The sequence below is a fragment of the Hydra viridissima genome, unplaced genomic scaffold (assembly GCF_058129835.1).
Source record: "Hydra viridissima isolate aposymbiotic clone 2 unplaced genomic scaffold, HvirCarnegie_v1 scaffold_3, whole genome shotgun sequence".
Classification (NCBI taxonomy): domain Eukaryota; kingdom Metazoa; phylum Cnidaria; class Hydrozoa; order Anthoathecata; family Hydridae; genus Hydra; species Hydra viridissima.
Genome location: NW_028324302.1, coordinates 13,747,963 through 13,762,154, shown reverse-complemented (window position 1 = coordinate 13,762,154; position 14,192 = coordinate 13,747,963). Strand labels below are relative to the sequence as shown.

The 14,192-nt window shown below is 28.1% G+C and overlaps 3 protein-coding genes across 13 annotated transcripts; all 3 read left to right on the top strand.

Annotated features, from left to right (window-relative positions):
• Positions 1-49: 49 nt before the first annotated feature.
• LOC145180486 (LYR motif-containing protein 5A-like) lies at positions 50-951 on the top strand. The gene is made up of 3 exons (XM_080055386.2): positions 50-187; positions 349-425; positions 558-951. Exons 2-3 carry the CDS (start codon positions 381-383, stop codon positions 759-761), a joined length of 249 nt encoding a protein of 82 aa, XP_079911512.2. The 5' UTR covers positions 50-187; positions 349-380; the 3' UTR covers positions 762-951.
• Positions 952-1,154: 203 nt separating this feature from the next.
• On the top strand, positions 1,155-3,710 carry LOC145180318 (very-long-chain 3-oxoacyl-CoA reductase-like). The gene has a single exon (XM_080055188.2). The coding sequence runs from the start codon at positions 1,198-1,200 to the stop codon at positions 2,110-2,112; it is 915 nt and encodes a 304-aa protein (XP_079911314.2). The 5' UTR covers positions 1,155-1,197; the 3' UTR covers positions 2,113-3,710.
• Positions 3,711-4,471: 761 nt separating this feature from the next.
• LOC145180578 (SWI/SNF-related matrix-associated actin-dependent regulator of chromatin subfamily A containing DEAD/H box 1B-like) lies at positions 4,472-14,048 on the top strand. 11 transcript variants are annotated; one of them, XR_016451151.1, is made up of 20 exons: positions 4,472-4,718; positions 6,527-6,697; positions 6,987-7,189; positions 7,670-7,711; positions 7,786-7,881; positions 7,968-8,032; positions 9,852-10,042; positions 10,196-10,255; positions 10,332-10,407; positions 10,572-10,707; positions 10,844-11,042; positions 11,214-11,291; positions 11,379-11,490; positions 11,671-11,789; positions 11,876-12,064; positions 12,251-12,369; positions 12,602-12,669; positions 13,081-13,195; positions 13,482-13,594; positions 13,678-14,048. XR_016451151.1 is itself a non-coding variant. In XM_090083127.1 (20 exons), the coding sequence occupies exons 1-20, from the start codon at positions 4,568-4,570 to the stop codon at positions 13,767-13,769; spliced, it is 2,355 nt and encodes a 784-aa protein (XP_089939253.1). In that variant the 5' UTR covers positions 4,474-4,567; the 3' UTR covers positions 13,770-14,048. The 11 variants fall into 11 exon arrangements, 7 of the variants coding, with proteins under 7 accessions (XP_089939253.1, XP_089939257.1, XP_089939258.1 ...); XR_016451152.1 differs by having other exon boundaries at positions 12,237-12,369; XR_016451150.1 differs by having other exon boundaries at positions 4,473-4,718; positions 10,844-11,002; positions 12,237-12,369.
• Positions 14,049-14,192: the final 144 nt, after the last annotated feature.

Here is a 14,192-nt window from a genome sequence, read left to right as displayed (position 1 = left end):
TTTATATATAATTAATATTTCTCATTCCTTTTTTTTTTAATTGTTCTTTTTAAGAAAACATTCTGCAACTCACTGTAAATTCAAATTAGCCTATAGACAGATATTGCTACTGTAACTTGTGTTCATGACAGTAATCATTTTTCAGCTTTTGAGAATATTTTATAAGAAGAACTTTGATTAGCAAAAGGTACTTTGCTTAACAAAATTGGTTAGTCTAAAAAATAAATATACACCATTTATACAAAATACAAAGTCAGTTATTACATATAGCTCTTGTGTCATGTAAAGCATGTTTTTTTGGTCTCATTGGTGCATTAAATACAGTTATAAATTTATTTTTTATCTTAGCAGCAAGTGGTATGTAATAAACTAGTTTTATAATGAGTAATCCAACAAGAGTGAAAGTTTTGCAGCTTTACAAACAGGTAAGTTAATTTTCCATGTGTAAATTTCGGTTTTGTGACTTTTTTCTGGAAAAAAAATTTAATCATAACAAAATTACTATTTAGCTATTTTACTATAGAAAAAACTACCTCTTGGGTTTCGGTTGTTTTTAGCTGCTTTATTATGGAAAAGACTATCCACTGGGATTTGTTTACTTCAAAAACAAACTCAAAAACTCTTTTATGAAAAATAAGCATGTCACAGATCAAGTTGAAATAGAAAAGCTTATCCAACGCTGTGAGTATGTTGTAAAAGAAATAGAAGCATTATATATGTTGCGCAAATATCGTACATTAAAAAAACGATATTATGAATAATTTTTATTTAACAATTACTCAAAAAATAATGTTGAATATATCAGATTGCATTTTTATGTTATCATATTGTTTGAATAGGTTTTTTGTGTAAATATTTTTGGGTTTATTTCACATATTCTTTATTTAAACTTGATTGTTTGTTATATTACAGATTGTTTGTTTTTTTGGTAAAATATTAATTCTTTGAGTATTTAATTCCTTTTCAAATAGGGCTAGTGATAGGCCTAGTGATAATTTGTCTAAAAGTTGTTTTTTGCTTTTTTTTAACTATCCTTTTTAAAATGGGAAATCAAAAAAAATTTAATCGATTATTAAAAGATCAAAACTAAGATTATTAATGGTTCTTAGATGCTGATAAAAATTGTGCTAGATAGTTTTTTAAAATTTTTCAATAATATTTTCATTTATTACTTTTTTTTTTACTTAGTGTATAAAAATGTTTGCAGATTATGTGGGTTCTTATTTTTTGGAATGTCTCGCAGGCATTGGTTTCATGACATTTTTATATTATTTGTACCATGGAATTTGTTTTACATGGATGCTTTTTTATTGTTATCTACTACCTGCAGTGGGTTTTCGTAAGAATTTGAAAAATTATGGGAGATGGGCTGTGATTACTGGTGCAACAGATGGTATTGGAAAGCATTATTCTTTGCAACTTGCTGAAGCAGGGCTTGATGTGGTTTTGATCAGTAGAACAGAATCAAAACTTAATGCTCTTGCTGAAGAAATTAGAAGATTATATGGCGTTGAGACCAAAGTATTAGTTTATGATTTCAGGAATCCTGATGGGTATCTTGAATTAAAAAAAGAGTTGTCCCCATTGGATATTGGAGTCCTCATAAACAATGTTGGGATAACTTATGAAAATTCACCTCCATTTCACGAGTGTGATTTAAAGAAAAACATTGATGTTTTGTATGCTAATGTATTTTCTGATGTTCACATGACTCATATTGTACTTAAAGGCATGATGGAGCGAAACCGTGGTGTTGTTGTTCATATTTCATCTGCTTCTGTATATATAAACTCTCCATTTTCATCTTTCTACATTCCAACTAAGTCTTTTATGACCAAGTTTGTTAGAAACTTGCAGCTAAACACATCGTGCGTTGAACACCAACTCGTTTTGCCTCTGTATGTTTCCACCAATTTATCTAAAAAGAAACCTGGTTTTTTTATTCCAACAAGTGATATGTATGTAAAGCAAGCATTGCGAACAATTGGTCTTGCTGAAGTTACTCATGGCTGTATTTCTCATGAATTCCAGGCTGTGTTTTTGAAATCTCTAGTGCCGCAGTCTTATTTAACCCGTATGTTCAAAAAAGATGCACTTAAAAAAGAACAATAAAGTTAGTTGTTTTGGAACTGTTTTCATTGAACTTTGTTTTGAATTTTGAAAAAGAAACTTTGACCTTCAAACTGAAGCCACTTTAAATTGAAAACATTACTTACATGTTTTAACATTTTCTTAAGTTTTGGAATGATTCTAGATTTTTAATAATTTTTATTGTTTGACTGTTGTAAGAAGTTTAAATAATTTTTTTTTGAAAACCCTGTTATATAATCAAGCAGACTACATATTAAGGGGTTTCTAAAGTAACCCCTTAATATGTAGTCTGTTTGGTATACAATTAGAAAAGTTGTGTTTCTGTTTGTAAATCACATTTTTTAATGATAAACACATTTAAAAGTTTTAATAACGAATAACGAAGCTTTCCAATAATTTTCTTGAATAACATTAATACTGTTGATAAGTCTACCATTAAATTTTTTTTTTTTTTCAGTTGGCAGAACTTTCATATAAATATGTGAGCTTTTATTTAGATGTTTTATTTCAACCATTGTTTGTAAGCCAGGTAGTTTCAATGTGTCTGTTTTTTTTTTATTATGGAAAAAACCAAACACTGCTGAGTAAATAAGGACTCTTCACTTGCAATAGTACACAACTGGGTTGCTGAATTTAATTGTGGTTGTAGAAGTCTATCAAATGATCCTCATACTGGGCATTCAAAAACTGTTACACCAAACAAAGCATCAAAATAATTCAAAAAGTCCATGATTGTGTTAGATGATTGAAGAGTAAAATTAGATGAAATAGCTAAAGCACCTTAGGCATCTCAAAAGACTTGGTGGGTTATATTTTACATGAATTAAATCTATAAAATTTTTGTGCAAGATGGGTACCATATTTGCTATCAATTGATCAAAATGATGTTTGAATGCTTGTTTCTCAAGCTGTTTTGAATTTTATTAAGCAAAATAAAATGGATTTCAAGTGTCAATTTAACTGTTGATGAAACTTAGATTCACCACTATAGAGCACAACAAAAACAGCAATGGAAGATTGAAGTGCAAAAAAGAAGGCAAATTGTTTTCCATCAGCAACAGTTTTTGGAGATAACAAAGATATTTTGTTGGTTGACTATCTTCTGAAAAGCAAAACAATCAATCTAGAGTAATATGCAAACTTTCTGGATCAACTTTCTGGATCAACTGGATAACAGAATATGAGTATAAACCAGTGTTAGCAAAGTTTTTTTATCAAGACAATGTACTTGCAAAAGTAATTTGACAATGGCTAAAATCTATATATTGCTTGACCATCCACTGTATTCATCAGTTTGGCCACCAGTGACTATTATCTATTTCCAAAACTGATTTTGTAGACAAACCAGAGTCTTTTTACAATGGTGAAATAGAATTATTGGAAAAATGTTGAAAAAAAGTTGAGTGAGATATTGGAAAGTAAAAGTTATTTTATGCCAAAATTTATTATTTTTCATTATTATTTTAAAAATTGCTGGATACCCTTCATATTATTGATTTGTTAAAGAGCTAGGTAATCTGTATCTAAATTTGAATTATATTGTTTTTGGATTGCACTGTTTTATTTTTTCTGGTGTACCTTGGAACAATTACATAAGCTCACAAAGTTCAGTGATATTATATTTTTTTAGTTGCTATTTTTTGAAATGAATATATAAACAGATAGGAAATTTACATAAATAATAAACTGTTGTAAGTTATAAATGAGCCAACAAACTAGTAATCCCTCCAAAAAAGAAACACAGTCAATTTAAACAGCAACTAATAATAGTAACTGTTAGAGTTTGAGATTCAACCTTGTCTTTATTATCGATTTTAGGGTAGTCTTAAGGTGATTGGTATTTGCCTGCTTACACAGAAAGTTGGAAATTCCTATTAATTTTTTAAATTTTTTAATCTTTACAAAAACGTTCTGCAAACTGCCCAGGTTTGCTTGTTACAGGTTGATGATAAAAAATTAAAAGGATTTAAGGTTGTTAAGGTCCCAGCAGAAATAGGGTGCATTTCTGATTGAGAAGCTAGCAATCAACTCAATCCAAAACTTGGAGAGAAAAAGGTCAAAAAGACTATCTTGGCAAAAAGTTTAATTTTAAAATTGTAGTTAATCTAGTTAGAATGTGTTCTTAATTATTGTTTACTTTTTTTTGTAGTTTTAAATAAAAAAAACTTAAATTTAAATAGAGGTTTTCTAAAAAATTCTTATTTACAAATGCAACATAACTTTATTATTTAACTATTGCTTTTAACTTTTTGAAGTTCCAAATAGATCAAGATATTTTTATATGCATGTAATAATATTTATGTATTAGCATTAGCTTATGTAAGATATATAGTTTTTGATGCTAATGATGTTTGATATAATGTGCTTTTGTGTTGATGTCAAACCTCACTTTGGGTTGTCTATCTTTTAGTATTATAACAGCTGTATTTTACAAGTAACACACTTAAATGAACTGAGAAAACAAATTAATTTGGCTATGAGTTTGTCCCTTGATCATTTTGCATATAAAAAGAAACCATCTGTGCTCTACAATAATCAATGCAAAAATGCAATCAATCAAATAAATACAGCAACCAGTTTTAATGGTTTTGATGATTATGTTAGAGAAACAATGACAAATGAATTTGGTAGTTGTTATTTTTTTGTTATTGTTGTATTTTAAATTAAAAAAATCATTTTATTTCAATATATTTCTGTATATAAAATACTTTATAATTACTCTATCTATAAAGTTATCAATAATCTCTTATCAAAACCACTAAATGTTATATTTTAGTATTTTTTATAATATTTAAGATAGGGTAGGGTAGAATGCCCCCTCTAAAGCTTTTTATTTTTTAAATGTTTTAATATATTTTAAAGCTTTTAACTAATATGATTGACTGCTATTTGTTGTATTGCTTTACTACATTGTTGTATTGCTTTACTACATTGTTGTATTGCTTTACGTTCTGTATGCTTCAGAATATAATGTTTGGATATTACTTTAAGTATTTCTGCAAGTATTTGATACAAGTTAGTTGGTTGTTGTTGTCAGTAATACCATCCTCCTTGCCACAGATTTCATGATATTCTGTATGACAAGTAATGCATGTGTACTACTCATAACTTTTCTTAAAATTATTACAGTTTCCCCATTGAAAACCACATAACTTGCAGAGTCCCCTTTTCTTGCTTAAACTTATTTTTTATTTTGTCATGTAAGTGCAGTCATTTTTTGTCTGAGCAGTTTTCTTAAGTTTTCTTTCCTTTTTAATCAAAATTTTTTGATATGGTGTTATATGATATTATTTTATGATGTTGTAATAGAAGCTATTTCAATGTTTTGGGTTTTAATGTTTTGTAGTTATGTTTGCAGGTCTATGCTCATTACTGATTGGTTCAAAAGCCATTTTCTGAGAGCCAACTGTTGTGAGCCCATAGAGCCTATGCTTCATTATCTTTATGTGTTCAAACAAAATCTCTTATTGTTTAGGAGAAAAAACAATTGATTTCACCAGAACAATTAATCTCACCAGGTGTCTTAATATTATCATTGTGTGAGGCTGCAGCATCTTAGGTGGAATATCATGCTGTCTTATTACTTTTTTCAAGGAAATGCCATTTTGAATTGCTTCCAATCCTATATGTATGTATGTATGTATGTATGTATGTATGTATGTATGTATGTATGTATGTATGTATGTATGTATGTATGTATGTATGTATGTATGTATGTATGTATGTATGTATGTATGTATAAGGTTGAAAAGAAAATTATTTTGCACATTCATGAAATAGTTTAATTCTTTACAATCTTCTAAATTAGCACAATCAATCTATAACATAATCGCTATTATTATCAGCAATATTTAGGCAAGTAATGGATCTCATCATTGTAAAAACTGCCTGGCTGTGCCTTAAGGGATTTACACAATTTCATGTACATCCTACCACACTGACAATATAAACTTCTTTTGGTGAGGATCTGCATTGGACTCTGGTTCTGTCTGTTCAGGATCAATCCACTGATGTTTTCATGTGTGGTTTACATAAAGTACTACAAAATAGAAGATCACTTCTCATCACCAGTGGTTAAATGATATAACCAGTCAAAGCATTGGTTTTTGGAGAGCAAGAATGCGCAGATCACAAAGGACATGTCCTTATCATGTTGTATCAGACTGTGGGGGACTGAAATCCCTGACTTTAGAACCTTTCCCAATGAATGTAGATAGTGCAGTACTGATATGTGAGAACAGAGGAGTGTGGAGGATATATAGGGTTAAAATACATAAGGTGCATCAGGATAACTAGGGAGCATTTTACCCCACCTTACCATAGTTTTAAGTTGTTTTTTTTATCTTGAATACTTTTATGAAAGTTTGGAATATATTTGTATTAATGTCTTATAGCTTGACTGCTTTAATGAATATTTGGAAATTATTTTTTATAGACATGTCTTCGCTTAAGATGTCAGAACAACAAAAACGAAAAATTGATATAGAAACTGAAAGTGATGAAGGGAAGAAACAGCAAATCAAACGTAAAAGATTCATATTGTCAGACAGTGAAGATGATGATGATGTCACATCTGTTATCAAAACTCAGTCTGCTCTTGAACAAAGTAATAAAAAATTTGTCACATGTTTCTAACAATTCTGTAGTTAAATTTAACTTAGCACTACATTTTGGATACATAGATTAAAAAAAAAAAAATTTTAAGAAATTATTTGCAAGTAACTTGTTAATATTACTTATTAACTTACTTGATTGAATCTTACAGTTGCTATTCATAAGATAAAAATTTTTATTCTTTGTATTTATAGAAAAGGAAGAATTTACATAGTCATTTTCTAGATTTTTTTAATTATTCTTTTATAATAATTTTTTATTCTTATTATTTCTTCCTGAAGATAGTTGCTCCTTTGAAGAAGAAGATAGTTGTGACAAAAGTGATTTGAACTGCACTTCAAAAGAGGATGAGGAGAGAAAACAGATGATATTTGATTTTCTTACTACCTGTACACTTGAAGATCTTGTTCTTATTCCTGGCTTCTCTTTGAAAAAAGCAGAAAAAGTAAAGGGGTTGTTACCTCTTCATGACTGTAATAACATGGTAAAATGATAGAATGCTTTAGATATCTTTGTGTTCCTTTTCAAATATATTCTGGAAATGCTTTTTATAGTTAAAAACGTGTCTGTCAACAAAGCACCTTTTAAAATTGTCCCCTAAAGTAATAAGTATTATCCTCATTCAAGTATTATCCAAGTTATCCTCATCAGTGTTGTTACTTTGTTGTTGCTTTATTATTTTTGTTACTTTGTTGTTACTTTATTATCTTTGGTATAACTAATCTTAGTTGAAGTTGGCAATTAAAATTTGGTTTTTATAATACCCTTGACACTGAGGGCAAAAATATTGTATAACCCATGTTTTGTATGAATTTTTTTCTAGATTTTTTTTTCTCAATATACTTAGAAATGGTAAATCTATTTTGAGTTTTACAAACAGAAAATTTATGAAACATAATTTGTAAATTTTAAAAAAATATATTTTTTAAACTTTGATAATAATATAATGGTTTTTCTATCTTAGATTGAAAAGTTGAATGAGTTGAAAGGATTTTCAACTAACATGGTTGGTTGCTCTCTAATTCCTCACTAATTGATTTCAGTTTCAGGCATTTGAAGTTTTCATAGTTAAATTTTTAGTTTTTAGATGAATGTGGAGATCTTTTGGATGAACAAAAGAAATTCCAGTCACTTATCACACAATGTGAAAATATGAGCAAACAGACAGAATTAGAGGTATGTAACCAATGTTATTGAGACAACAGTTTTAGAAAGCCTAATTTAAAATGTGTTCTTTGCACTCTTTTTGTTCTTTTATATAGGTTTTCTTGCATTGTAATGATATTACAAAGTTACCTGTACAGAAACCTTCTTTAGTTAATGAAAAGTAAGTGATAAAAAGAGATGTTTTTTAAAAACACAATGTCTGTTATCTAAATAAAAATTTAGCATTAATTTACTTTTAAAAAATATTTTCTATTTTCAATATCCCAAAGTTCAACATGAAGCAGCTGTGTGAAGTTTTATAAACTTTAAATGTGTAGAGTGTTGTGTAGTAAAGAAAAGGGAACATTTTAAAGAAAATCATCAACTTCAAGTTTAGAATTCTTTATCTCTGGTTAAAAGTGATAAAAAATAAAAATATTTAAAGAGAAACAGCACTGTGTAAAAAAAAAGAACTTTAGTTTGGGTTGTTTTTAAAAAGTGGCCTAAAAAGGCTTAAATATTTGAAAAAATAAATTCTGATATACTTTTTTTGTAAAAAGATTCTGCGGATTCAGAATTGAAATGGAATCTGTGGATAACGAATCTGTTTTTATTTATTGTTAGGAGCTACTAATTCTTGCTGAAACCATTAAAATAAAACAATTTAAGAAAACCATTAAAATAAAACAATTTAAGAAACCATTAAAATAAAACAATTTAAGAAACCATTAAAATAAAACAATTTAAGAAACCATTAAAATAAAACAATTTAAGAAACCATTAAAATAAAACAATTTAAGAAACCATTAAAATAAAACAATTTAAGAGACCATTAAAATAAAACAATTTAAGAAACCATTAAAATAAAACAATTCAAGAAACCATTAAAAACAACGAATTACTTTTAGGAGAGTAAGTGTTGCAGTTGCAAAGAAAAGTCCTCTAATTAAAGTCTAGACTACTTGCTTTTGAAATTGGCATTGAAGATATATGACTTGATTCGATTAGTAAGAGGTGACAAATTAATTATGAAACTGTAAGTCTGGTGCCAAGCATTCAAAACTTAAATATCACTTTTATCCTATAAAATTTACCTGTGGGGAATAAAATTCATCCACACAATAGGCATAAATTTAAAAATGTCAGACTTCCTTGATAGCTTACCTTAGTATTCAGATAACAAGGTTTAGGTTATAACTTGTATTTTGCTTGTGGAAGCTTCATGAGCAGCCAGGGGGAAGGTTAAAGGATTACTCAAGGAACTTTTTTTTATTCTTTTATGGTAAAAATATAGAAACACACTGACATAAGTCAAACAAATGATCTGAAGTTTTTTCAATAGAACAAAAACTTTCTCTTTTTAAGAATAGGAACAAGTTAAAGATGGCTACAATAATAATGGCAGAATTATTATGTTAGATAGTTTACAAGTTTTTCCACAGTTCCATATCAAGGAATAAAATCTGCACAAATAAATTTGTATCTATGTGACTTTGCTGTTAGCAGAAGCCTAAAATTCTTTCATGTTGCTGTTATTTAAATTTTAGCAAGAACTTTTTATACAACAACGTTTTCAAAAGATTTGCAAATATTGTCGATTTCTACTATTCAATGTTGATAATGTTTCATTCTCCAAATCTCTAATAGAGGTTTTTTGTGTTGCATATTTTAATATTTTGATAGGTATAATAAAATTGTTAAAACAAATAATTACTTTAGATAATTGAATTTTTAAAACTTTTATGTTTTCTTTATTTTTTTTAAATCTCAGTCTTTGTAAACACTTACAGCTAATAAAAGCAGAGCTAATCAATTCTAATTAAATTTGCTTCTGCTATTGTTCTATCTATTAATTTTTTTATTTTTTTTTAATTTTTTTGCTATAAGAATAATAAATGTTAGTGGACTAATTGAAAGAAAAATTTATATATATATTGAAGTTTTTAAAACATGATTTTATTTAATATCATTTTTTTCTTTTGTTTTAAATTACTTTTCAGGTTTTCTTTGAAAAGTTATCAATTGGTTGGATTAAACTGGTTGGTGATGCTGCATCAAAACAACTTAAATGGTATTCTTGCTGATCAGATGGGACTGGGAAAGACAGTTCAAACTTTAGCTTTTGTAGGTTATTTACTGGAGAATGGCCAAAAAGGAACAACTCTAATTGTTTGTCCTTGCTCTACTATGGGTAACTTGGCTTTTATCAAAAACTGGTGTAGTTTTATTGATTAGTTAATTTGGAAATTTAGTATTTAAATATAGAATGTCTTCTTCTTGTAAACTTTGTTTTTTTAAATAAATTTTTTTATTTGATGATAATAAATTGGTGTCATTGATCTAGATAACTGGGTTCGTGAGTTTGAAAAATGGCTTCCTAATGTGATGTTTACTAAGTACACTGGTAAGTGTTGATGTTGTAAAATGTAACCAACAGTTAAAGTTTAATTTAATATCAGTCTTCCTGTGTTTACTTTAAGGCTCTCAGAGTGAAAGAGCACTTATACGACAGGATATGAAAAATAGTTCTCCAGAAAATTCTATAATTATTTCAACGTAAGTTTTACCTGAATTAATTTGTCAATCTTTAAAAATAATTTGTGCCACCACAACTTATCTGTTTTGTTTTGTGTTTTTACCTTTATAATTTATCTACTTAGAACATTTTAGGTATATTTAAACTTTCTCATTCCTATCTTTTTTTTAAAAAAAATATTTAGTATCAATCATGTGTTAAGCACCAAGTTAGATCGAAATTTTTTTCGAAGTATAAATCTTCAGTATTTAATTCTTGATGAAGCTCACATGATAAAAAATGTTAAAACTGAGAGGTTTAAGAAGCTGAGCAAACTCAAGGTACATTTTTATTGTCAAGATTTTTTTTCTCAAGATTTTTTCTTTGTAATTATTATATATATATATATATATATATATATATATATATATATATATATATATATATATATATATATATATATATATATATTGTTAGGCCCCACACAAAATTCTGCTAACTGGAACACCTTTTCAAAATGATGTCATAGAACTGATTTCTTTGCTAACATTCTTAATGCCAAGCCTGTTTGAAGAATTCTCGAGCAGTTTTTACAAAGAAAGACTAAAGTTTCTGTTTGCTTCTTGTTACAAAACTGTAGGGATCTGTTACATTTAAGCGAGTTGTTAAAGTTTAGGTGGCTAAATTTATCATTAAATGTTCTTGTTAAAGTTTACTTCCAATCAGTGTTAGGTGTTGTTTTGGCAAACATTTTCAAAATGATAAAATGGTGGTGAGCGTAAACTGTATTTAGAAATTTAGTTTCAAATCATCGTTTAATGTTATTTCTGTTATTCTTTTGTATCAGGATGATAATAGAGATGATCATATTGGCAGGTTGAAAACGATCTTGAAACCATTTGTTTTACGGCGGCTTAAACAAGATGTATGCAAGTCTTGTTTTTTTGTTTGTTTTGTTTGTTTTTTTTTTAACACGAGTTCTTTTTTTATTTTTTTACTTCGTTTTATATAGGTGCTGAATGAATTGCCTAACAAAATTGATACTTTGATACTTTGTGAGTTAACAGCTAGCCAAAAGAAGCTGTATCTATCTTTGATAAAGCGTTTTTCTGATAATGTTACAGGTTAGTTTAAACATCTTTTTTAAATGCTTGTTTGATAAAAATTCATGAATTTGTTATTATGCCGATAAAAAAAAAAAGCTACGACTCAGATGTTTTATAGTTTATTCTATCAATATTTGTGTTTAGTTTTTTAAACTATTCAGTTAGAAGTGTAATTTTTTACTTCTTTAAAATCAAAAGATCAAAAGATGGGTTTATCTCTTCTTATGTCATTACGAAAAGCCACTAATCACCCCCTACTTGTACGAGTCAAATATAACGATGCATGTATTCTAAAGATGGCTGATGATTTTGTTTCAGTAAGTGTTCGGATATTTTACAATTATATTGTTTGTTGTTTTTTTATCCATTGGTTTTACTAATTTTGTGTCTCTTTATTGTTTAGAGTCCTATGAACAATGACTGCGATAAGACTGCAGTGTATGAAGACATGTCTGTTATGTCAGATTTTGAATTACATAAACTTTGCAGTACGCAACCTGTCCTAAAAAAGTATAAGCTATGCAATGACGACATATTAGATAGTGGAAAAATTAAACAGCTTGATAAACTTCTGCCAACACTTCAAGAAAAAGTAAATTTAACATTTTGTTATGATTTGTACTTCTCATGCAGTATTCGTTCTTAATTCTTATTCTCATGCTGAAGTGTTCGGTTCCGTAGATTTTTTATGCAATACAATTAACCAAAGTTTCTTTTCGCCTGTTTTTTTCTCGTCGATGCAAATTATAATTTATCAAACATAGATTTTGCATTTTAGAAAAGTCGTGTGTTATTGTTCAGTCAGTTTGTGATCGTCCTTGACATTCTTGAAGAGTATTTAAAGATACGAGCGATAAAGTTTTTACGGCTAGATGGTAGCACTAAAGGAAACGAGAGGTTTTAAGTTTATGCGTTTTTTTTTATTGTTTTTTGTTTTGCTATATTTTCAATTTTATGTTGTCTTTTTTTTTTATCAGCAACTATTTTATTGGTACCAATCAAAATTTGTTCAAAGTATCGAGTTTCGAATTTGTTAAAGAATTGGTTTTAACATAAGAACTTGTTTAAAATTTGTTAATAAAAATAAAGTTTAAAAAACAAAATATTTTTTATTTTGTTTTCTATTTAGACAAGAGCTTATAGACAAGTTCAACAACAACGAAGAAATTTTCGTGTTTTTGCTTTCTACGCGAGCTGGTATTTTTTTTTTTTTTTTCTTTTTTTTTTTTTTTTTTTTTTTATCAGTTACAAATTTCAAGTACGATAGAAGAAACACCAGTTTATAACAAAAAATTCCAAAATACTGAAAATGATCTAAATACAAACCTAATTGCTATTTACAAGTCGACGCAGCACTTGAGACAGTATAAAAAACGTTTTTACTCAAAAAATATTTCAAATCTGTATATAAAGTTTTTTTCAATTCTATAGCTATTTAATGAAACAATAAACGTAAGGGAAAGTGTTTCCTTAATTTCCTCATCCCTTCCTCTCACTTTACATTTCATACCATTTATTAATGCATAATTACACCTAATTGCTTTTAAAACGAAAAACTTTTATATTTAAAACCTAACTCTTATATTTTTATTTATTTACTTTTATCAGGGGGACTAGGAATCAACTTGACCACAGCAAACACAGTTGTGCTGCACGATATCGACTTTAATCCTTATAACGATAAACAAGCGGAAGACAGGTGCCATAGGCTCGGTCAAACTAGGTTTGTTGGTTACAATCTTTAGATAAAACTACTTAACAGTCATCATTTTGGAAGATGAGGCAGGAACTTATTATAATTAGTACAATTATTTCAACTATTTCAACTTTAAGAAAATTCAGTTTTTGTGTAAGAAGTATTCTGAACATTTACAAAATAAAAGTTTGTGATTTTGACACGAATTCACAGTGGAAATGATAAAAGATCAAACTTATAAATCTTATCGTATTATAAGTTCGTGAACGATCCTCAGTTTAGTTTTAATGCTATTTTTATCCCAACGTTGTAGGCAAGTTACTGTATATAAGTTTATTGGAAAAGACACCGTTGAAGAAAATATCTTGACTTGCGCAGAAAGAAAACTTCAAATGGAAAAAGAGTTGGTTGGAAACACGGAAATTGGTGTTGTTTATTTTTTCCTTTTTTTTTTTTTTGTTTTTGTAAAGCAGTTTAAATTGAATAAAGTTTTTAATTCCTTTGCTTAGATTTAGACAAAGATCTGTCAAATGATGCATTGAACATCTTACAAGACAACATTAAAAAGATTGAAGAGTTGCAGAGAAACTCTGAGTTTTAAAACTGGTTGTTCCGTTGTTTGTCGTGTTTAATTTTTTGTTGGACGGCCAACTTTCGAATGTAGTAATATAAACAGTTCGTATTTATTGCCAATCGGCGCTCTTTTAGCATTGTCATTAGTTGACTAGAAACGTTTCTGAGGTACAGGAGTAAAAGACTTCAGACTATCCGTTTTAATAATACGGATTTTTTATTTTGTTTTTTATCTAAAATCTTAAAGATAATTTTTTGTTGATAATTTTTTTTAAATATGGTTTTATCAGTGTAAAAATCTGGTAAACTCTTTGTATTTTTATTGCAAACTTTTACTATGTTCTAAGTAGTGGAAAAACCTTGTGCAAAACAATTGCTAAGTCTAGGGCGAATACCAACCCTATTAAAAGCCGAGGGACCTTGGTTCTAGACCAAACCCAATTATAGCTTC